General features: G+C 38.3%; 4 protein-coding genes and 2 long non-coding RNA genes across 8 annotated transcripts; 2 read left to right on the forward strand and 4 right to left on the reverse strand.

The window, feature by feature from the left end:
* Window positions 1-205: 205 nt before the first annotated feature.
* RpL27 (ribosomal protein L27) lies at window positions 206-812 on the forward strand. The gene has a single exon (XM_089867679.1). It carries the CDS (start codon window positions 322-324, stop codon window positions 730-732), a length of 411 nt encoding a protein of 136 aa, XP_089723805.1. The 5' UTR covers window positions 206-321; the 3' UTR covers window positions 733-812.
* LOC149692018 (clathrin heavy chain 2-like) lies at window positions 222-3,671 on the reverse strand. Of its 2 annotated transcripts, none has more exons than XM_089867667.1 (9): window positions 3,491-3,671; window positions 2,550-2,650; window positions 2,345-2,469; window positions 2,127-2,276; window positions 1,949-2,064; window positions 1,705-1,869; window positions 1,514-1,630; window positions 1,270-1,443; window positions 222-1,212 (listed from the first exon to the last, which is right to left on the reverse strand). In XM_089867667.1, exons 1-9 carry the CDS (start codon window positions 3,542-3,544, stop codon window positions 1,102-1,104), a joined length of 1,113 nt encoding a protein of 370 aa, XP_089723793.1. In that variant the 5' UTR covers window positions 3,545-3,671; the 3' UTR covers window positions 222-1,101. The 2 variants fall into 2 exon arrangements, with proteins under 2 accessions (XP_089723793.1, XP_089723792.1); XM_089867666.1 differs by having other exon boundaries at window positions 2,127-2,279.
* Window positions 3,672-3,791: 120 nt separating this feature from the next.
* LOC149692019 (uncharacterized) lies at window positions 3,792-7,123 on the reverse strand. Its single transcript, XM_089867636.1, has 2 exons — window positions 6,428-7,123; window positions 3,792-6,343 (listed from the first exon to the last, which is right to left on the reverse strand). The coding sequence occupies exons 1-2, from the start codon at window positions 6,432-6,434 to the stop codon at window positions 3,996-3,998; spliced, it is 2,355 nt and encodes a 784-aa protein (XP_089723762.1). The 5' UTR covers window positions 6,435-7,123; the 3' UTR covers window positions 3,792-3,995.
* A 1,113-nt stretch (window positions 7,124-8,236) lies between these two features.
* Window positions 8,237-9,422, reverse strand: LOC149692020 (uncharacterized). 2 transcript variants are annotated; one of them, XR_016382597.1, is made up of 4 exons: window positions 8,958-9,422; window positions 8,628-8,868; window positions 8,388-8,525; window positions 8,237-8,326 (listed from the first exon to the last, which is right to left on the reverse strand). It is a non-coding gene; the product is annotated as an uncharacterized LOC149692020 (long non-coding RNA). The 2 variants fall into 2 exon arrangements; XR_016382596.1 differs by having other exon boundaries at window positions 8,259-8,525.
* A 2,980-nt stretch (window positions 9,423-12,402) lies between these two features.
* On the reverse strand, window positions 12,403-14,792 carry LOC149692021 (uncharacterized). Its single transcript, XM_089867650.1, has 5 exons — window positions 14,174-14,792; window positions 13,634-13,903; window positions 13,380-13,560; window positions 13,138-13,277; window positions 12,403-12,811 (listed from the first exon to the last, which is right to left on the reverse strand). The coding sequence occupies exons 1-5, from the start codon at window positions 14,790-14,792 to the stop codon at window positions 12,531-12,533; spliced, it is 1,491 nt and encodes a 496-aa protein (XP_089723776.1). The 3' UTR covers window positions 12,403-12,530.
* On the forward strand, window positions 13,897-14,720 carry LOC149692022 (uncharacterized). Its single transcript, XR_016382595.1, has 3 exons — window positions 13,897-14,105; window positions 14,178-14,504; window positions 14,586-14,720. It is a non-coding gene; the product is annotated as an uncharacterized LOC149692022 (long non-coding RNA).
* Window positions 14,793-22,474: the final 7,682 nt, after the last annotated feature.

Raw genomic sequence — 22,474 nt, forward strand, 5'->3', positions numbered from 1 at the left:
CAAAATTATTTTTAAAACTATGAATTCATTAAAAATTCATTATTTTTACCTTAAAATTTGATTAAATTTAAATAAAATATTTTATGGAATTGTTACTTAAAAAATTGCCTTAACACTAATCTTACAAGACTTACATGTTCAAAACGTAGGGTATATTTCCGGTCCTGTATTGTGAGGTCGGTGCTGCGTCTCTTAAACAAACTGTGACGTCACATCCAATCTTTCGTTAGCTTATGGTGGTGGACGTCGCCGTGTGCGAGGAAAATTATTAATCCGAATCAATCCATAATACCAAGTGATCGAACTATTAAAATAATTAAAATGGGGAAGATTATGAAAGCCGGCAAAGTAGTTTTAATCCTTAGCGGTAAATATTCCGGAAGGAAAGCGGTTATTGTTAAAAACAACGACGAAGGTACGACGGATAAGCCTTACGGACATGCCTTGGTCGCTGGCATCGACAGATATCCCAGGAAAGTAACGAGGAGAATGGGAAAGAAGAAAATCGCCAAGATGAGCAAGATCAAGCCCTTCATCAAGGTACTAAACTATAATCATTTGATGCCTACCCGTTACTTGGTGGATATCCTCTTCGACAAGTCCGTCGTCAACAAGGAGATCCTAAAAGACCCTTCCAAGAAGATGAAGGCCAGGCAAGACGTCAAGTCCAAGTTTGAAGAAAGATACAAGACGGGAAAAAATAAATGGTTTTTCCAAAAGTTAAGATTCTAAATCTTAAAATGTAAAAATAAAAAAAAAAACTCTTCGCACCAGCCTTGGAATTAAAATATGTTTAATTCACTTGGTAAAAACTTTGTTTGTTTTCATTATTTCAAAACCAAAAAATGCAATGCATTTAAAAGTGTACAATTAGAACAGTTTTATTATAAATATAATTAATCAGGCATCGTAATTATTATTCCGTACAGCCTTTCTTTAAATCAGATCTATAGCTAAAGCTGTGTATAATAAATGTGTTCAAAATATATCACAATTGGTGTTAGACAAACAAACTATCTTAAATATTTAAAATATAGTAAGAATCAGAATAATTTTTTTTTAAATGCTAAATTGCAATCGGAACAAATATATTACTCCTAACTAAGACTTTGTAACAAAAAGTTTGCTGAGCCGTTCCGCAATATGAGGCTTTTTCACCACTTCCTCCACATACTTGATCAAATGCTCTCTTTTTAAATCCACAGATAAAACCTACGGAGTTTGAAATGCTTTTGAAATCAAGCCCCAAACTCTATAATGATTATTTACCTGTCCATTTCTAGAAATAGCGACTATTCCCTGTGTTTCTTGGTTTAGAGCGGCACTAAAGACTATATCTGGGCATATAGTACAACAACATAGAGGCATGGCAGTTTCAAAGTCACATATATACAGATAACCAAATTTGGTGACCACGTATACCAATCCCATAGCCAGGCTTACCTTTAATTTAAAACCAATATAAAATATATTTCCTGGTTTTACCATTGAATTTTATAAATGTAGAATTTACCTGAATGGAAATTGGGAAATCATATCTATCCCAAGGGTCATTAAACTCTAAACTTTCAGATCTAACAGATAGAGCAAAATTACCGGGTACTTGAGGACCCAATTCCACCACATGAAGCTTATAAATCAAATAAGACTTTAGTTTTTAATCCTCTGAATTAACGATGATTGTTTTTCATATTAATATATCACCTTTCCAGATTTTCCCCAGCACCTATTGGCTACAACTAAAATGGTAGTTGGGTTAGCATTTCCTTGCAACTTTCCTGATATTAATTTAACCCAATGGGCTTCAAATGTTTGACTTAGATTTTGATCAACAGAATACACTTGAGCTACTCCCGCAACCCTGTTTTCCTAATTTGAAAATAAGGAAAATCTAACTTTTAATTGATTTTTATATAATTATAGGCTTATAGCTCTGATTTTAAAATACTTCAAGAAATAAACCCGATACAGCTATCCATTTATAGGAAGAATCAACTATGCAATTGACTATTTGAGCATTGATTAACCTCGGGTCACGATAAAACAATCTTTTAGGAACATCGTCTAAAACAAAGATATATCACATTTTTTTTTTTTTTTTTTTTAAAGGGGGTAAATGATGTTACAATTAGTATCCCAAAGGTGTACTGCTGATTCCGTGACAATTGCTATGACTGTTTGATCTACCCAAGTCCAAAAATCTACAGGAGCTGACATTTTGTATTTTTGGTAGCATTTTCTCGTCTCCAAATTGAATATTTGGAATAGCTGGCCTGCTACTTGGGGTAAAATTAATGTAGCCCTATAGAACTTATAACCAGATGGGCTAGTTTCAAAATATTACCACGCAGTGCAATTATTGGCTTGACTGGATTCATTTTGGCACAAGTAGCACTCGTTTCCCATGTTTCGGGTAAAGAATGATGCAAATTCAATACAGTTACCACAGTATTATGCCCCGAAGTTAAACTAAACAAACAGAGCAAAAGCTTATAACACATGTCATGTGATGATGTGAAGCCATTGAATTATTGAAGATCAGTTTCTACCTTTTAGAATGTCCACTGTGACAAATACTTATCCATTTATCTGAAATCATTGACACTCTTGGCCAAGTGATGTGGGCCAGTGGAATTCCCAAATTTATCAACTATAAACGGAATCGATTTAATAATTTAAATTCTTATTAGCATAATTAGGGAGTTTTCAAGAATAGCTCCCGGTGACGGATTTTAAAAAATTTTTTTTCTTCTGAAAGAGAAAAATGCGACAAAAATTATGGTGCAAAAATTTTTTGGGGCAAACAATTATTAAGGAAGATAGAGCTAGTTTTAATTTTAATTGCCCTGGGTAGAAGATGGCACAATTTATGCTATAAAAAATGTCGACTGCTTATTTTCGGCTAAACCTAACCTAACCCAACCGAACCTAACCTAACCTAACCTAACCTAACCACACCTAACCACACCTAACCACACCTAACCACACCTAACCTAACCTAACCTAACCTAACCTAACCTAACCTAACCTAACCTAACCACACCTAACCTAACCTAACCAAACCTAACCTAACCAAACCAAACCTAACCTAACCAAACCTAACCTAACCAAACCTAACCTAACCTAACCAAACCTAACCTAACCTAACCAAACCTAACCTAACCAAACCTAACCTAACCTAACCAAACCTAACCTAACCAACTGTAAACATGAACGTTTTGGAAAAGGTAATAAAAGTAAGGTAATATAGCTTAAATTGTGCTGTTTTCTGTCCAGAGCAATTAAAATTAAAACTAGCTGTATCTTCCTTAATAATTGTTTGCCCCAAAAAATTTTTGCACCATAATTTTTGTCGCATTTTTCTCTTTCAGAAGAAAAAAAAATTTTTAAAATCCGTTACCGGGAGCTATTCTTGAATTTAGCCGCATAATTAAAATGTTAAGCCTCGGTCAAAACAATTAGAACGGGTTACTAAAAACATAATGCGTACCTGTAGAAGTTCTGTTACTATTAACGGCGGACTTACAGGTCCTTTGCAAGTCATTTTTTACTATCATATTTAATTAAATTTACCCATAATTAATTATTTTAATTACTTTTTGTTGATACCCATCTAAGGATTGTCCGAAAGGTTTTATGCTTGGTAGAAGCAGACTACAAGTAAGGGAATTGTGCTGCGCGTGCGCTAGAGTACTAAGAATTTTCTTTATAAGAATTCTTAGTATTTTGATGCAGTCTGTTTTTGTCCAATCAGTGTCCTATTCTTATAAGCGGGAAATTTATAAAATAGGCGGGAAACACTTTGAAATTTTCATATTACAGTATTATGTTGCTAATTCGGATTCTTAAAAAGTTTTGAAACCCCAAGGGTTATTAAAAAATTCTTTTTATTTGTACAATGACACATGCATGTTTAATGAAATTACATTGTGAAACAATTCATAAAATAAACCAAGATTGTACAAAAATAAATAAGTCTTTCACAAGACATTTTTTCAAGGTCTGCGTCTTTCAAATTCTGTTACATCCGTTTCCAAAGGAAAAGGCTCAATTAACACCAAAGAAAACATCTGCTCTAACTTCACCTTTTGTTCCTTAGCTAATAGAATTAATGCACCATTGTCGCGTTTAGAACTCTCAACTTCCATTACCAAGTTGTTATCGCATGAAACAAATTTGAAATAGTTACTATCAGTCTGAATTATCTTCCAAGTTTGATTTAACTGTCCAGTTTCTCTCTTTTGCCTAACCAGAACACGCTCATTGTCACCGTCACTAGTGGCTTCAAGCACCAAGTCGTTGTTCTTAGAATATATCTTGTAGCAACTGTCGAATCTCGATTTCTGGAAAGAAAACTTCTGCCAATCGACGTGGTAATATTCCCACTGTTGAACAGGCGTATTGCTCTTACGGTCTCGACTGTCCACGTCTAAGACCTTATCGCTATGCCTGGCCACAATTTTGTAGAAATGATCCTGGCTAATATCTACTGGTCTTTCGTATAATGTTTTGTTCTTGTGGCTAAAAGCGAACCAATTGATTTCAAGAGCCACGTTTTGGTTTCCTTTGAAGACGACATACAAATCATGCTTGCCTCGCACACTGTTGATATCCACTGATTTAGTTTTCCATGTCTGACTGGGGTCGTTTTTTTCGGCTACTATCAAAGCAATAATATTTTTCGATGCAATTAAGTCATCGATTCTCAATTCTACCAACGTCGATGCGTTGCTGGTAGTTCGAAAAGTGACACTGTCGGCGCCCAATCCAAAGTCCAAATTCTTGTATAGCAAATAGGCACCACCACCAGTGGATCCCACTGAACTCCCACATCCTGAAATGTCATTGCAGTTTCTTATAGAAACTGACTTGCCTTCGTAATAACTTTCAGCTTCTATTCTCTCATAAGCGTTTCGGGGTTTGGCTTTGCCATTCCATACAAATGTTGCCGCGCCGTAAGGCGGAAGTGAATATGCAAAGAATCGTCCGTTCCATTGAGCTTTGAAGATGAGAGGGTATTCTCTCAAGTTATTGTACACCAAAAGAACATTCTCGCCATCAGGGTTTTGAAACGCCACCGTTTCAACGGTGTACGAGGTAGACGTAGAAGAGAGGATTCTTTTGGCTCCTTTTCGGACAAATTTTGACAAATGGCCGTAGGCGTAATACGCAGAAGTGAAACCAAACTCGCCTATTTGCGTGTCCAATTTGATTATACCCAGACAGGTTTTACAACCCCCATTATAGTTTTTGATATTGCGTTGGTCGAGTACCAAATTAAACTTCAGGATAGCACGTGCGTAATTTCGGAACGGACCGATAACGTCCCGATTCATGTTTCGACGAAACTGCGTCTCAAAGCTCTGATTCGCGTCTACCTCGTCAGTACACTCCATAAGGTAAAGCTCCTTCTCCGGGAATTTTTCATGAAAAATGCTTTGTTCCGTAGCGGATCCTTGATAACATTGGAAAGCTAAACCCGAAACGGCCTTCCTTGCACCTGGGTTTTGAAGAACAGAAGCCCCGTAAGTGTTCAGCGTATCCCAGTTATTAGCCGCGGCCACGATCTTTGTGTCTATACGGTACTTCCGGAAAACCTCACTAAGCTTGTCACTAATGAAATAAGCTTGGTCATCCGCGTCCATCCACATGGAGGGGTAGCAACATGAACGAAATTGCGGTTCATTTTGAACGATCAGAGCGTAAATGGGAACATTTTCCTTCTGGAATTCCCTTACGAAACGGGTATAGTAAGTGGCCAAATTTCCGAATTGATCGGGTTTTAGTAGGCCACCTACTATCGATTCGCTAGTTTTCATCCAGGGAGGCGGACTAAATCCTATGGCGAAGACGAGAACATCTTCGTTTATCCTTCGAGCTGCCTTAAGCGCGGGGATTAAATACTCCCTGTCGAGAGCGATGTCAAATGTATCTAACGAGCAACACGCGTCAGCGTAGGTCGTGTTGCTGCGGGAAAACGACGACGGTCCGATAGCTATCCGTAAAAGGTTCAGCCCTATTCCTTTCTGACGGTCGAAAACGGACATCAAAAGCTTCTGGCGCTTATCATTGTCCATCTTCTGGGAAATCAACCAGGCTGAAACGTCGGATAAAGTTGCCCCCAAGCCATCGATCTCTTGGTAGGAGGCGGAATCATCGATATCGACAACGTGTTCGGAGGAGCTTCGGTCAGAAAGGGTCCACTTCAAGTCTGGTTGACGCGTCAAGAGGTTCTTCCGATCCGTGGGAGTAGTTAACCAAACCTTTATATTTTGGTCTTGACCCAGCGAGATTAGCGGAAGACAGCAATAGAGAATTACGATTGATGACCAAATCATTTTAACTACCAAATAAATAAACAAATTAAACATTACATTAAGAAACATTACATTAAGAATTTATACGGGAAAAAGAATAATAACATTACCTTTCATATGAAAACTGTAGCAACGACTTCTTTTCTTTAGTTCTCAGTAATATTTCCCAACACAACGCGGTCGTACCACACGCGTCGAAACTGAACGCCGAATGAGTTACATTCCGAAATTGTATGGGTCAGGGAAACCCGTGGAAACTTTCCAACAAGGAGATTTCAACTTCCTTGACAAGCGTATAAAAGCACGACCTCAACAAAGCTGATGTCCTTGATGGTTAAAATGGGAGGAGGGTAGAAAAAATCTACGCTAAGGCGTGTAGTAAACCCAGCAGGTGTGACGTTTTCAGTGTTGTTTGTTCAAAGCTATTGAGCTAAAACTTCTTTAAAATTGAGACGTAGAAGGGGGAATTTTTTCAACCTCAATTTCTCAAAATCTCGCCATCGAACTAGCTTTAATTTATTACCCAGGTATTCTTTGGAATATATTTTACATCATTAACGTTTTACGAACATAGCAAATGGTATAACTTATGTAAACGCTCTCTCTGTCAGTGCTGTAGGTACTTTATTCGCGGGTAATGAGGCATACAATTAGGTACAGTTGTTATTCTCTTACAACGACTTGTTTGGGTGAAACCAAAACTGGTTTCGGATTTGGAATGTGATTACGCTAACAATATTTTCTAGAATTTCGTGAAATACCATTGGTTACAAATAATCCCTCCTTTTTCGAAGCGCATAAAGTTTTCCTCAACACGTTCCGCGAAAATGAGTTTTTTTTCTAATTTTTTGATTAATTGTTTTGCCATTAAACTTTGCACGTAGTACCTGTGAAATTATTTTACTACAAAGGTCAAGGTGTGTTGTTCAATAAAAGCTAAATATATACTATCTAAAATCATCTTGCCTATCTTTCAACTTGTATTTACGTAAATAATTTCCGATGATTAATTTCCATGTTGCTGACTAGACAACGAAAAAAGGGGGAATTTACAGAGATAAGAAAATGAAATTAAATTCACCCAGATAACCTAAAATAAAACCCGTTCTCATAGAAAGGATTGTAAAAGTCATAACGGAAGTTCAATATCCAAAGTAGCATTGGTATGTGACGTCTGAAGACCTATAGACAAATTCGGAAATTACATACAGAGGAACCAGCACACAGGGGCGAGACCGCCATTGGGGTTTTCTCCCTCGCGACCAGAACCAACGCCAGACGGACGGAGCCCGAGTTCCATACACGCCGGAGGCTAACCAACTCGCAATCCCTCTGGCGGAGCTTCTTGGCGAGAGGGAGAATACCCCAATGGCGGTCTCGCCCCTGTGTGTTGGTTTCTATTTTCGTAATTTACAAATTTGTCTATGTAGTTAAACCGCTAAACACCGGTGCTCAAATAAAAAAATTGGAATCATAATGTAAATTTACAGTCATAACAGATAATGGCTTTTCTTCAATCGTAATTGGGTTCCAGTCATAATAATGGAGTGATTTTAGCAGTTTTGTCAAAGTTTTGGGTGATACTTCCTATTCTCCTAATCAGAACAAACATAAAATTCACGGTTAAAGATTACTGAAGTGGCAAAAGCCACTCACCCTCGAATTAAAGCGAAAAATATGTATTTGATAAAAGAGAAGGTGGTAGAGAAGTAAATAGGCAAACATACGGAATTTTATCTCGTTAAGAGTTGATATTTGATATTATAATCTACATACACGTATATAAAAAGATCTATACGGTACGTAACGCCGGTAACCAAAGAGATTATCTATGATTCTATAGGTATAGGATTCTATCTCTCTCCCTCGAAATGATACTTATCCAAAGACTTGACGAACTTTGATGAGTTTAGTTGTCATTTATAAATAATTAGTGCAGATGGCAAAGATGATTTTGGTAAGTTTAATGATCAAGAATACGGCAAAGAGTCCCTACCTCTACGAGGAATCTAAAAATAGAAACGCTAATGATGAAAATTATTTCTTTTAATAGCAAATGGTAATTTTTACCCTCGTGCTCTCGATAAAAAGCACGCACGCGTTCTCATCATGTGAAATTTGCGAAATTCCAAGTTTTTCCGCTGTAATTAAAAGTGGCTGCGAGTGCGTATGTCAAGGGAAAACTTCTGTCTTATTACAATGCAATGGCTTCGGAAAACAAAATATAAAAAATATCAAACTGCCATCCATATCCAAAGAAAACGTTCAGTCGAATGAAGTAACGTCAGTTGACCCTATCCATTTGCTTACCGAGTTAAATATAGTGAAATTAAAGATGGCTAACGTAGTTAAAATTTTAAATGACCTTTCAAGAGCGGAGAATTTGAAAGTTCTCACCATAAGACAATTACAATACGCGTCTGAAATTTGGAACCGGAAAGAACTCGTATTTAATATAACAAAATTAATACGATTGGAAATTAGTGATTTCAATGTTGGGAAGTTTTTTACAAACGCGTTTTCGGCTTTGGTCCAGCTCAATACTCTGGCTCTAGAAAATTTAAATTTGACGAGATTGCCACCGGAATTAAACAACTTGAAAAAATTAGTTCAATTATCCGTTAAGCACAATCAACTTACCTTAAACGGTAAACTGAAATTACCCCGATTGGAAGTTTTAAACGCTGATAATAGTGAAATACCAAAAATCCCCGACATCTTCTTCAAAGAATGTTCCGCGTTGCGAATAATAGACCTGTACCGTAATAAAATAGCTAAAATAGGTGTAGGAGTGTTTCCAGAGAGTCTAACTCAATTAGATTTAAACAGAAACGAAAATATCATTAAATCTTTTCCTCGAAGTGCCTTCGGAAGTAAACTTCCACCGCAACTGAATCTTTCAGGTATAAAGTTTATCATTAATGTATGTAAACTAAATGATTCCTGATAATGACAATTATTCATGTCATTTTAGGCAACAAGTTTCTTTGCTCTTGCGAAACGCAATGGATTAAAGACAACTACGATACATTGAAAAATCGCACTACATTTGACACTGTTCAGTGTCAAAATGGAACTAGGAGAACGCCTTTTATGCAAACAGAATTTTGCGAATATCCAACTAACACTACTACTACTACAATTTCAACTACTTTCACACCAACTGATAGTACTGCACCTGGAAGCACAGTTTTTGATCCATCGTCTGAAAGCGCTACTTCCGATTCTTCGACTGAAAGCACTACTTCCGTTTCCTCATCTGAAAGCACAGTTTCTAGTTCTTCAAAGGAGAGTACACCTACTTCCAATACGACGCCTAATTCAGAAACGACTACATCTACATCCACGATATTTATTCCAACGACAGATATACCTGAAAATATCTGTTTCAACGAGGAGTTCATCGAGCGACTGAGCATTGCCATTAACGAGAAACCGATAGAAGAGAACAGCACTGGGTCAACCATACCCACATTTAAGTGGAACGTTAATGATACTTCTAAACAAAACAAGACTGTCAGAGTCAAAGAATGGATACTACAGAACAATTCATTCTTAACGTTCGACATAGTTAACTACGCTCAAGGTTACTACGATTATTTGTTCCCAGATAGTAATTCTGATCCGGTAAAGATCATTTGTATTGATCTATTAGATTACGATATTTTGGGCAAAAACTGTCTGGCGTCTAGAGCGCCCAACGGTCCAAGTAAGCAAACGATGACGAGTGAATCATCTCCGAATTTTACGTTAGTGGCAATAGGTAGTTCCGTAGTATTAGCATTCTTCGCAATATCGGCGGTGTACCTGGTATTGACCAAAGTCAAAAAACCAAGTATAACTCCGCCTAGACGCCCTTCAATCGACAGCGACAATACCTATATGAGCTGCCAAAACCAACCCGAAATTGAGTTTTTGGTTACAAAGTTCAGGATTCGAAGCCAAGAAAAGTTGCCAGCGATAGATGTCCCGGGCTATCTAACTATAATAGACAGCAACCAATGGAACGTTAACCATATCTACGAATCGATCGGGCCTGGAAAATTCGTCCCAATTACCTCGATTTTTCAAATTCTAGAAGAGTTTTCGAAACATCAGATCGATGAATTTCTATCGGATAATAAAGAGCAAAATAAAAATAGGCCTAAATCGTATTCCATGAATGATTGTACATGTACAAGGAAACCCGAAACGAGTTTACGAAAACATCATACGATGACAAATAGCCTGAAAAAAAAATTAATGCCGATCGAAACCACCAAGTTATAGAGATCAATTTTGAAACGATATTTTCAGTAATTCATATATTTATTTGAAATTATAAAAATAAAAACTATAGAGGCGTAATATTCTGGTATTTGAAACCAAAGTATTTTTATTATCACTGTGATAAGCTTGACGAGTGCAATAAAAGAAAGAGATCGAAGGGGATTTTTGTCCTATCATTTATATATTTATGTACTTACGCTTCATATCACCGCTGATAAAATTTGAAATAAAAATCAAAACTAAAATATTATAAACTTATTTATTGTTTCATAATCTTTCGCAAACGTTTTGATTTTCTACGTCATCCGTCCGTGTGGTCGTTACGCTTAAATTCTTCACGTTTCGGTTTAATGATGGGTCCTTTCCAGCTTTGTTCAAAGAGGTCATCCTTCTAAACATCGTCTGTCCTTCAATCCCAGGGACCATGACTGAAGCGTAACTCGCCAGACTCCCCAATTTTATCGATTCATAGTCGTTTCCATCAGGTATGACGTCCATATAAATATTAGTAGAGTCCATGGTTCCTCCGATAGCTGGTAAAGAGTATCTTCTGATACCAGTCGGTTTATGTTGCCATAAAATTCGTTGAGTCGTAGGATCATTTTTAACAAAGAGTGATTTCTTTCTATTCCGAAGCATAGTTTGATCTTGAACCGTGATGTAAGAACCGGTACTCGCACTCATTTTATACGATGGAGCCCGGAAATTGAGAGTCCAGAACGGTCTTGGCGGAATATCCGGCGAATCCTCCTTCTGTCCTTTCAACATCCGAAAGTGTTTGTAAAAGTAACCGATTAAAGATCCCAATAACAGACCAATCGCGGAAGATATCACGGCAGAAATGACCCATTTTTCGATGGAGGAATGGCCAATAGAGGTAAGGGTTGTCACGATCTGACAGTTAGCATCTATTAACCGTCGGAAAGACTTAGTCCCTAAATGTAGGCAAAAAATATACGTGGTTCCAGGTGTCAGATTAAAGACGTATTTGTAACAATTATCGGTTAAAAGTCTCGAATACGTCATGGTTCTTAAGTCCCTATATTCGACTAAGAAAATTGGATTATTGGTTGTTGATTCAGTCAGGTTATTCCAGGTCACATTGACACCAAACTCTCCAGGAACTAGCTCAACGTTGACCTCGCGCAAAAACAAATCGACCGCGTTTTCTTTATCTCTCTCAAGTTGTATCTTATATACAGCGGAAGCGGACTGTATTATAAACAAACCAGTGAAAATGAATTCCCAGGCACGATTCTGAAATAAGACGCAATTCGTTAAAGATAACGGATTTATACGCGGTAAAGAATTAATAGGATTACGCGAGAAACGTTAAAAGGCTTACCATATTTTATCTTTTATTTTAATTCTTTCTCGAAAATGGGGAGTCCGTTCCTTAATTAGTTTAAAATTATAACAATTCAACGATTCTAAGCAAGGTATAACGCGGTTGGCTCGCTTTATTTTAGAAGAATAATGACCCGGTTTATCGGGCGGGAATTAAATAATAGCCCCCGCTGTCATAGATACGCTTTACAGCCGTGGAGCTCTCTCGTTAGCTTTAAGCGAAAACCCTGGATTCCAACTATCAAATATCTCTCCTCGGCTGAGCTCTTTTCGAAGCTACCGAAGCGATTGTTTCCAGGTTCAATCGGTCCGCAATAATTCGATAATAACTTTTAATCTCGCCAGAGTTCTCCTGACTATTTTGTCCGGGTAATGATCAAGGTTTAATCAGATAGACGTTGTCTAAGTGATTCAGTGCCAGCAGACATCGGTAATTTCTTTTCATTAGCCACTTATCCACAAAACCCGTATATTTATCTCTCTTTTTTATTATGATATGTATTTACAAAATGTATATATATATAGTTTTGAGGGAATACTCCGAGGGGATTTCGTTTTCCGATTTTAAACGAACAACGAATGATTTACTTTTATATATTAGAATGGAAACAACAGCGACGACGGTAATAAAACGGTCGTAAGAACGAGAAAGAGGGACAACAAGAGCCAGTCTTTGGAACGCCGACTCCTAGTCAAAACGGACGTCGCCGACGACAAGCATGATGGTTGGGTATCGGGAATTTCGCTGACAGACAAATGTTTGAATTCTGGGGGCGAATTGCACTTGGTCTCCTTGGGTAGGTTCAGCACTTCGGCGCCTTCGCCCTGCATCCATTCCCGTAGCCAAACGATTGCGCAATCGCAGTGGAACGGGTTGGCTGCGAAATTGAGACGCAAAAACAGATGAGAACTTCTCAGTTACGAAGAAAATAATCGTCCTCCATACATGACATTCGTACGGTCAAAGAGACTACCCAACTATCAGCATCGGGGCATGCAAGTGTCTCTACAACAAGCAGTACAACGCAGGCGTGCGGCAGCGAGATTGAATAATATTATGCCTGACCATTTTGTTCTTCGACTTAATGCAGTGGTTAATGCAGAACAAAATGTAGTATAATATTTTTTCAAAGCATAAGCACTAGCATTTGGTGAAGAAATATCCGCCACTTGCAGTGCAATTTTTTAAACTCAATGATCCTACCGTGAAGATCTAGAACCTGAAGTGTTTTGACAATAGGAAAGAAAGTTTCGTGATAAGCGTTGGACATCAGATTCTCCTGTAGATACATCCACTCGACGGAATTTAAAATATCCAACGCACCAGACTCGATGGTCTTGATGCTGTAATATCAAGGAGAAAAGGGCAAACGATCTCTTTTATTTAGATTTTAAACCCAAGCTCAATCATTTTTGCTCAAAGTAAAAATATATGGCAAAACTTGCCAGTTTTTCTGTAGGTAAATGAATTTGAGGCTGCTGCCGTATGGCTTAAAAGCTGTTACAGGCACTTCGGAGATGTTATTTCCTCTCAAATCCAACTGTCGTAATTTGGTAAGATTAGATAAAGCTAACGTCGGCACATCGTTCAAACGATTGTCCCCTAATTTTAGCCACTCCAAAGTACCTTCCAATTGATACAATAGCCGTGTTACATAATTAGTCCATCAATATCACCCGATCACGACTTATTACTTTACCTTCGATTCCCGAAAAAACTTGGGGATGAATAATTTGAATGAGGTTACCCTCCAGATCTAGGGAGCTGAGCATCCTCAGGCTAGAAAAAGCTCTAGCGGGTAGGTCTCGCAGTTGGTTAGAGGCCAGGTTTAAAACGTCCAAACCTTCTCCCATGCCTTTGAATTCTTCGGGTAGAACGGCAACGATATTATTCTCCTGCAGTTGCAATCTTTGTAAAATTGTCAGGTTTCTCAGCGGTTGCGATGGCACGGACTTAAGTTGGTTACCTCCTATACAAAACAATAGTAATTAGATTGTTTAGTTACGCGATAGTAATCAAGTATGGACAAAACGGAAATACATTTAACACCATCCCCTCGAAATGATCGATATCCTAATCTATAATAACCAGGGCTACAATCCATTTATACGTATCGTGCATTTTCCCTTCGTTGCAGACAGCCATTAGCAAAACTTTACTTTCCAAGTTAAGTAAGCGAAATTTCGGCAATGCAATTTAGGAAGGATAAGTTACTAATAATCTAATACGTAAAATGTACCTAGGTTAAGTCTGGTTAAGTTGCCGCCGATGCCGACGAAGGCCAGATTATCAATGAACTTGATTCGATTTCCGTAGAGACTGAGGCGTAGTAACGAGCTGAGACCTTTAAAGGCGCCGGCTTGCAAAATTTCGATTAGATTACTGTTGAGATTCAGCGAGAGAAGGGCCGATAGAATTTCCAGCGGTTTCGAGGGCACTTGCTCCAAGGAATTCGAGGAGAGGTCGAGCGACTCCATTTTGTCTTCCAGACCGTGGAAAGCCGTGTCGTCGATGCTGGAGATGTTGCTGTGAAGCGCGATGACGTGTCGAATGTCCAAGCCGTCCAAAAGGTACGACGGAAACGTGCTCAGGTTGTTATTTCGAAGTTTTAAGTATTGGATGGTCTCCTTCTTTTGACCGAACTGTTCCAGGGCTTCCCTCAGCTGCGAAAGACTCGTATGCTCGCAAGAAATATCCAAACCTTTGTTTTTCTCCTGACACAAGCATGGTCGAATAAATGTTCGAGCGGGACAACCTCTATTGGCTTCGACCGACGAAAGCAAACCCAATTCAAAGACAAGAAGGAGAAGGCCAGCCAAAATCCAACGCGGATGGCTCGACAAAAACCGAGCTCGCATCTTTAGCGTCGTACGAAAATCAGGACTCTCTTATCATCGCCGTTTCGAAACGTTCTGCTTTCAATTGGAAGGGAAGAGCAAAGAAAATACATAAAATTAAATACAGTTCCTTAACCTAATTTCAGGGTCACTGATAGATGGGATGAAGAATCACTCAATAAAGAGTAAACACTACCCAATCTCGAAATAATCGAGAACTCTATTTCTTTCTAACCCTTTTGGCTAAGCTCCAGAGCGATTTACGATAACAGTACACCATTTTTCCACGAATACAGTCGAAATTGTAACTGAACTTTGCGTAAAGGTCGTAGTACAAAAATTATTTAACTCTAGAACAAATGGAGGCATTTAAATTGAAACTCTTCACCTCGACGATTTGCATTAAATTCTATATATTTTACTTGCGAAACACTGTATAGAGGGATTAACAGCCGAAACGAATGAAAACCGCGGCGAGTTGAGCCTTTGTTCGTGGATTAAAATGCACTCTAAACTTTAAAGGGCGTCTAGGCTTCGAGTGCGAGACAACGTCCGTCTAGCTAATCCGATTAGGAATCGCTAGGCTAAAAAGCTAAAAGCGGGGGAAAATTTACCAAGGAACCCCGTTTAAAGCAATTGCCTTAGAAGTTAGAGTCACGCGAGAAATTAATAGAATACACTGTAACACAAGTTCTATACGTATACTCTGCTGTATCACATCTTTCTATCTATAGATTAGTAAAGATAGGCGGGAAAATGTTCCCAATATATCCTTGGAATATTGTAGATATTTGTGCATTGATGTAAGGTAGCAACAGTTTGCTGCAAAGAAATGTCCCTATAGATGTCCCTGCGGTATAGGCTCTAGTAATTTGCAATTTCAAATCGAAAACAATTTCTCACCGAGGTTTTTCAAGTTTAAAAGAGCGCCAAATTCTACCTTAACTTGTACCGGCTATTATTATTCGCTATAAAACGTAAGGTGCATTAAAAAGTATAATAAGCGAGATTGTTTGAGAGATGAAAAAAGTAACTTAAACATATTTCGTGTTTCGCGAGAAGCCGAAGAGCTTAACTGCATGGCATCAGCGAAGACGGCTTAACTCGAACGACGAATTTACCGGGCTAATTAATTAGAGCGAAAGAACATTTTGGCGGCCAACAAGGACGACTTATCGGGGTGGGGGAAAGTAACTCCCCGTCATCTCCATCCCTCGACGGACGGTGCTCTTAAGCTTCCCAATCCCTAGCTCTTCGTTTCGTCTCCTTTTAGGCTCTTACCCACTCGAAAAACCGTTATTGTAGCCTCTGGAGTGCAACGCGTGGGAGTAGAAGGAGTCAAAATGAGATGAGTTCTTCTTGAAGAGGGTGAGAGTGAGACCCGAGACTTGGCGAGAGAGAACCGTTAACAAATTTGGCGATGGGCCGTCGTCGGCTTTTCTTTCAAAACTGAGGAAGGAAGTAAGGGTTTTGACTATTAAACGCGGGCCTCCAAACCTTAATGAATAGATTAGCGAAAGACTTATTATTAGTTGCTAGAGCTCCCGGGTTTTTCCCCCGAAAACTATTAACCTAAATTGAGATTCCATCAGGGACTTTTCCCTCATCTTCCAGCTATTATTATTTTACTTCGTTCTTTACTAAAACTCGTGAAAGTAAGTTAAAGGCGGCGGCGACTTCTCTAAAAACTCTATAAAGGTAGTCTGTCGACATTCCCTTCTTTAACGTCTCGGGGTAATAAAGCTTTCATCTTGATTAAAATCCAGAGAAATAGACTGAAGAAGTTTTTCCTTACACGATCAACTTTGAAAGTCTGAAAATTCTATTATAAAATTAATTAGTCTTAAAAGATAACCTTCACTTCGAAAATTATATGGAATAAAGCTTTGTTAAACAAAAATCACAACATAGACACATCCTGTCTAAGACATCCTTCGAAAACGATCTGCCCAACAGCGAAATAAGTACAAATATAAGCCACTTGTGGAGATTCGAAACCCATCTCAATAAGCTTACATGGAAGTTTGCTATCCGGCTCAACATGAAACCTAAATTCTCTCAAGATTTCTGGCTACCTGTAAAGGAGGAACTCTGCTATGTATATACATCTCTCTCAGTTGAGCGGGCCATCTCCGTTTCTCGTGGCTTCATCCACCCTCCTGTCATCTTGGGCATCTCTCTTTCAAAGAGGCCCTAGCGTTATTAATGCAAATCCCGGTAAAAGCCTTTTCCCTTTGCGGGAATAAAGATCCCTCTTCCCCTTTGGGGGCCCACTCGCGTCGAATTCAAGCCCCAAAATCCCCCGATGAATTTGCTCCAACGTTTGGGGTTTTAAGCTCGTGCCGACAAGCGACGGAAGGTGAAGGGAATTTGGCTTCTACTGAACCTGGAAATAAACCCTTCTCTGTAAACGATAAGGGCCGAGTTGGAGCTTTGGAGCCTTTGCTAACTTGGGGAGATGGGACCCGGAGGTCCCGATAAGAAACCACCACCTTAAACCTCTCCTATAATCCCGTAATTTTTTTATTTAACAAGACGTATCAACAAAGTAATTGAAGCGAAAAGCTTAATTGAAGAAAGAGTTTGTTATACGCAAAAAGAGTCAGGGCGAAAAGATTTTTCAAAATAATTTTAGTTCAAATACGGTTTAAAGTAAATAGAGCTTTCAAAATCCCGGGCTATAAAGGACGAATTTTGGACGAACTAAATGATTTTTGATATTACCACAAACGGTCGATATTTCTCAATGGAATGATATCTAGATTTTGCATTTTAATGGAACGAGCAACTTGCAAGGGATCGAAAACCGTTGGTCGGTCCTTAGACAAAGTAAACGTTCCGATTGATCGCGATAGAGATTTTCATTTAACAAATATTGTAATACCAAGTCTATAATAAGAGAAAATCTACGCCACGTAGGAGTAAATATGAGTAAATTACATTGAAAAATCTTACCAATATATATTGGAAACTTTAACAATACGTAATCATCGGAAAAAGTGAAGCGTTGCCGCAAACGCTTTTCAAACACTAGTTAACAAAGTGCGGTGGGTGCTTGCATTAAACTACAAAACTTGGAACAAGCATTTTTTATTTCCTTCCCAATAGAAATAACACCCTAATAAGGTCCTGGCAATTTATTATAGCTTGAGTTTATCGATTTTACGTCATTTCGTAGTACAGAGTGAAGCTACCAATTCGAAAAAAGCTTTCTTGTACGATTCAGGGTTCCTCGAATAAATGGTTATTTAGTAGAAGCAAATATCCGAGATATTATCAGTCTAGAATCTTTTAATGAGCTAAACCCATTTATATTTCAAAGCCTAATTTCACAATGGACATCAACCCGCTTACACTTAAGATAATTATTTCAAACCACGAAATTCAAGTAACTATGCACGCATCCCCATTATTAAATAAAAAATGTTCCCTACAGTTTCCTGGGCCTAACAAATACGAATGGAACAAAAACCTCTCATATATTTCGAGCAACGATAGATTCTCTGAATAATAAGATAAAATCCTTGATGGAAATGAACATTTTTATTTAATTCCAAGGTTGGTGCTGCATGCTCCGATTGCAAACTCTAATTAATGAAACTTCTCTTATCGCCTTCCGTTCATCTACACGGAATCAAACTTTTCTTTTCTATCAGATAATTCCATGCACTAGCTACCCTAACTAATACATGCGGTCATTAAGAGACAGCCGCGTTAACTTTTTAATATATATTTTTTTTTTACTGAAAACAAACTGAAGATGATTACAGATAAAATCTATTTGTATTCTAGCGTAATTACGCTACAAAGCCTGCATTATATTATTTAGTTAAACCAAATTGAGGCAATACGTGTAATGATGAAAGTTGCTAGTATCTAACCACAATTCTCCGCAGGGTTTTCGATTTCCCCTGTTTCCTTGTATCGCTATTAATAAGTAAAACAAACTGAATGAGACGAGTAAAAGAAGATGTGGGAGAAGAAAGAAAAAGAACTGCAAAAACAAAATCTGTTTTGATGCAAGCTTGCTTGATGAAAATTACATGAAAATTACCTTCCTGCATCTGATTTTTTTTATAAAAAAGGAATCAGAATTTCCCTTTCGTACGTACCATTAGCTTTAAATATTGAAAATGGGCCAAACACTCACCAATAATTACAGAATATTGGTTGTACAGTAATGCCAGAAGATGTTTGTTTAAAGTAACAGCAGCTCCGTACGTGTTATGGGAAAATACTGGCAGCGATACCTTATTGTAGTAAGTTTAGATTTATTTATCGAGCTGTTATATTAGTAGTATAAAGAACTGATGTATTGTTACAATGTATACGTCCCTATACATTGTTCTCGAATTATACGTGCAATTATTATAGATTTATTTATCGAGCTGTTATATTAGTAGTATAAAGAACTGATGTATTGTTACAATGTATACGTCCCTATACATTGTTCTCGAATTATACGTGCAATTATTAAACTGGAGAAAGGAAAAGTAGAATACTAAAAAGTAATCTGACACCATTTAGAGAGGGACCTGCGTGTTTTACTTCACGTAATGGACTTCTAAAAATGCGTATAATAGAAAAACTTCTAAATGCTGGCGTTTTTTCAGAGTAAAACCATAGCAAACCCATAAGCAGCGCCCTTCGTATTTAAATGACATCTTATATGGCACGCTGCTAACGTCGGGCCTTGGAAAAATCTCATCCATAGCAAATGGATAGGGGGGGATATCATTCCTTTAACGTTACCTCTCTAAAGCCCTTCTTTTTCTATGGGTAAAAAATTCATCCGGTCGGGGAACCGAACATGGGAAGCTTTCTCTTCCGTTTTAGGTCCTAGCTGATATGGGCGGAAAAACGTGCGGCTGAGAAAAGAGAGGCTTCACGTTGAATATTGCATGATTTCCAGTGAAGCACCCATACGATGGCGCGGGGCTATAAAGAAAAGAAAAGAGGTAGGCCGCAGTCCGCGCAATGGGACGCCCTTAAAAGTTCAACCGACCAAAACGGACAGAGATCTAACCCCTCTTCCATCAACATAGTTTTTTTACAAGCCTGAATGGGTTTTTTTCGAAAGACGGGAGAATATGTTGTAGGAGAGCCAAAAAGTCTTTCCAAGAATTATAGGCCAATATTTCAATCGCCCGCGCTGGTATAAATCTACGTCAAATATACGCTTGGGTAAAATTTTCCGACCAACTGAAAATTGATGGGTGGAAATTTAACTATATAAGGTGAATATTCAATCTGGTTAAGTATAGATTTGACCTTACGGTTCTTAAATATGTAAAATATTAAAGAAGTGATGGAGAGAACGTCTACGAATTTTTTAAGCCTATTTAATAGTGTCTCCATAAAAATTGTTCAGTATACACGACTCCTTGTAGTCTAACTTAGGTCATTTTGGTTACATAATGAAAAGAAAGGAAACAAATGAATGAATGTTTGGAATAAGGGCATGAGCAAAGATTTGTCTCCATTTTCTCGTATCTAACAACCGGGTTTGCGGAGAGATAACGTTGTTTAGATTAGGCCCGCTTCTTTCGCCTCAACGGACGCAAATATTCTTTCTTTATGTTTCTTCCTTTCTTAGGGCCATTTTCTCCGAAGGTTTCGTGTTTCTCGAGTTAACTTTGCCTCGTTTACCATTTTCAAGAAGAGTATAAAGGGGCTAGCGGGGTAGCTTAGGCTTGGAATAGAAATGGACTATGGGAACGTAACTGAGAAAAGCGTGATTTACGAGTAAAGAAAGCGATGACGAACGAGAAACAGAGAAAGAAAATTTGGGAGATAGGAAACCGTCCCCGACTAGAGTAAAAAGAAGAAAATCATAGAGAAAGAAAGGATTGGAGTTCCGGGCTCATAATCTCCCAACCATGAATCGAGGAGAAGAAAAAAATAAAGAGACGAGACAGACAGAGAGGCTAGGGTTCTGTCAAGAAGAAAACGGCCGCAAAACCCCAGCCTTTGTCTCCGTGACCTCTCTTATCTGGTCGGGTGCTCTGATTGGATGTTAGGAGGCTCAGCGTGACCCGGGGCACTAGTCACGAGCGCGGACAAAAAAAAAAGTAGAGAGTGAAATAGCTCACAGACGTGAGCGGAAACGGTAAAAATTACTCGAGAAAACCGGAGACTGGCCGATATACTGAACCAAAAGAAAAAAAGAGCCTCTAACCATTACATGGTGACTGAGGATAATTTTTTTCTTAATCTTGTTTTCGTGTCTTTAAAGTTGCAATTAAGCTAAATATTATATTTAACAACGTTTCCAATAATATATATGAAATACAGTTAGAGAGCCTTGCCTTTGGGGATTGATGTTCAGCGGGTGAAACATTTCTACAGGCGCTCGTAGAAAATGCATTAAGCATAATGACCCTGAATGGCGTCTTTCCCTAAACATCAGTTTCGCGTTAAATGAACGAAAGGGGTGTTAAGGGTATTACGTTACAGAAGGCATCCTCTTTTGATTGGTCTGCGGGTAATTCTGGAAGACTAGTTAAGGATATTTCCGCGAATAACGTCTTGAATTCCTCCTCTCATCGCTCCATAAATTTTCCAAACTCAACCGCCAAGTAACGACTCGCATTTCTCTATATACGATAATAATTCCAAGCTGATTCCTAAGAGAGTCTTAGTTTATTACACGTGAACGTTTTTCACCGAGAAAGACTCCAGTTAGAACCGGTTAAATCGTCCGGTAAAAAGAAACGACTGAAAACAGTACGAAAATATTTTCTAAAAAGGAATTTTCGCGGATATTAAGTCACTCCTTTAACTCTTTCTCTCAACCCTGTCTCTCGAAAACAACGATATAAAAAAAAAGCTCGGCGCCACCGACCTTACAAGGCGAAACAACAATAAAGAAGGCTCGCCTGGTTAACCCCTTTAGAGGTTTGAATTGGCTTCGTGGCACGTCAGGCACGTTCTCCAGTAAGCGCCCTATCTCAGTAAAGTCAAAATAAATGGGTAATTCGGATGGTTGGGAATTATAAACGAGGTACAACCGTGCTCCAACTCCCCCACACTATAGTCTATCCTGTTTTAAAATTATTCTCTCACTCTTTAAAGAGACAATGAAATAAAACTAATGTTATTTCGCACCAACTCTAACTGTTAATGTCCAAAACATTTTGAACAGAAGTTGACAGTGAAATCAGTGCCATGCGCACGTTTAACATGGGTTAAATAAGTCGCTACGATATATTGACCTATTTTAAACCTAATTACCGGTCAGTCTTGGATATTTCAGTCTCTCTTTAATGAATTAGTTCGTTAACAACAAAAAAGCAACGTGTTCGGGGCAGTCGATTTAGGGGAACCATAATAAACCCTACACGCAAACGATTTTGCATAATATTAACAGATTTTTTTTTATTTTCGAAGCACAGGCGCGACGATTTCTCTCCCGGTCATTAGATGCGTGGTCTCCATGGTAACGGAACAACAAAAACCGGACCAGAGACGCCACAAACTCACTCTATAAAGCCAGAAAGCTTTTAACTTCAACTACGATTTATATTACACGTATATCCTCTTGGTTTGTAATTATTTAGGCTTAACAATTTGCATCAGAGTTTTAACAATTGACCTCCTAAACAGGGTTAAAGCTTTGCCTTAATATTCGGATTCCTTACAGACTTGTCTAAAGTCACCAGATAAAAGTTCCACAAGTACCTCGGGCACCCTATTGCATAACC

The sequence above is a fragment of the Phalangium opilio genome, unplaced genomic scaffold, assembly GCF_054372755.1.
Source record: "Phalangium opilio isolate 3A_F unplaced genomic scaffold, DU_Popi_V2 ptg000024l_1, whole genome shotgun sequence".
NCBI classification, from domain to species: Eukaryota; Metazoa; Arthropoda; class Arachnida; order Opiliones; family Phalangiidae; genus Phalangium; species Phalangium opilio.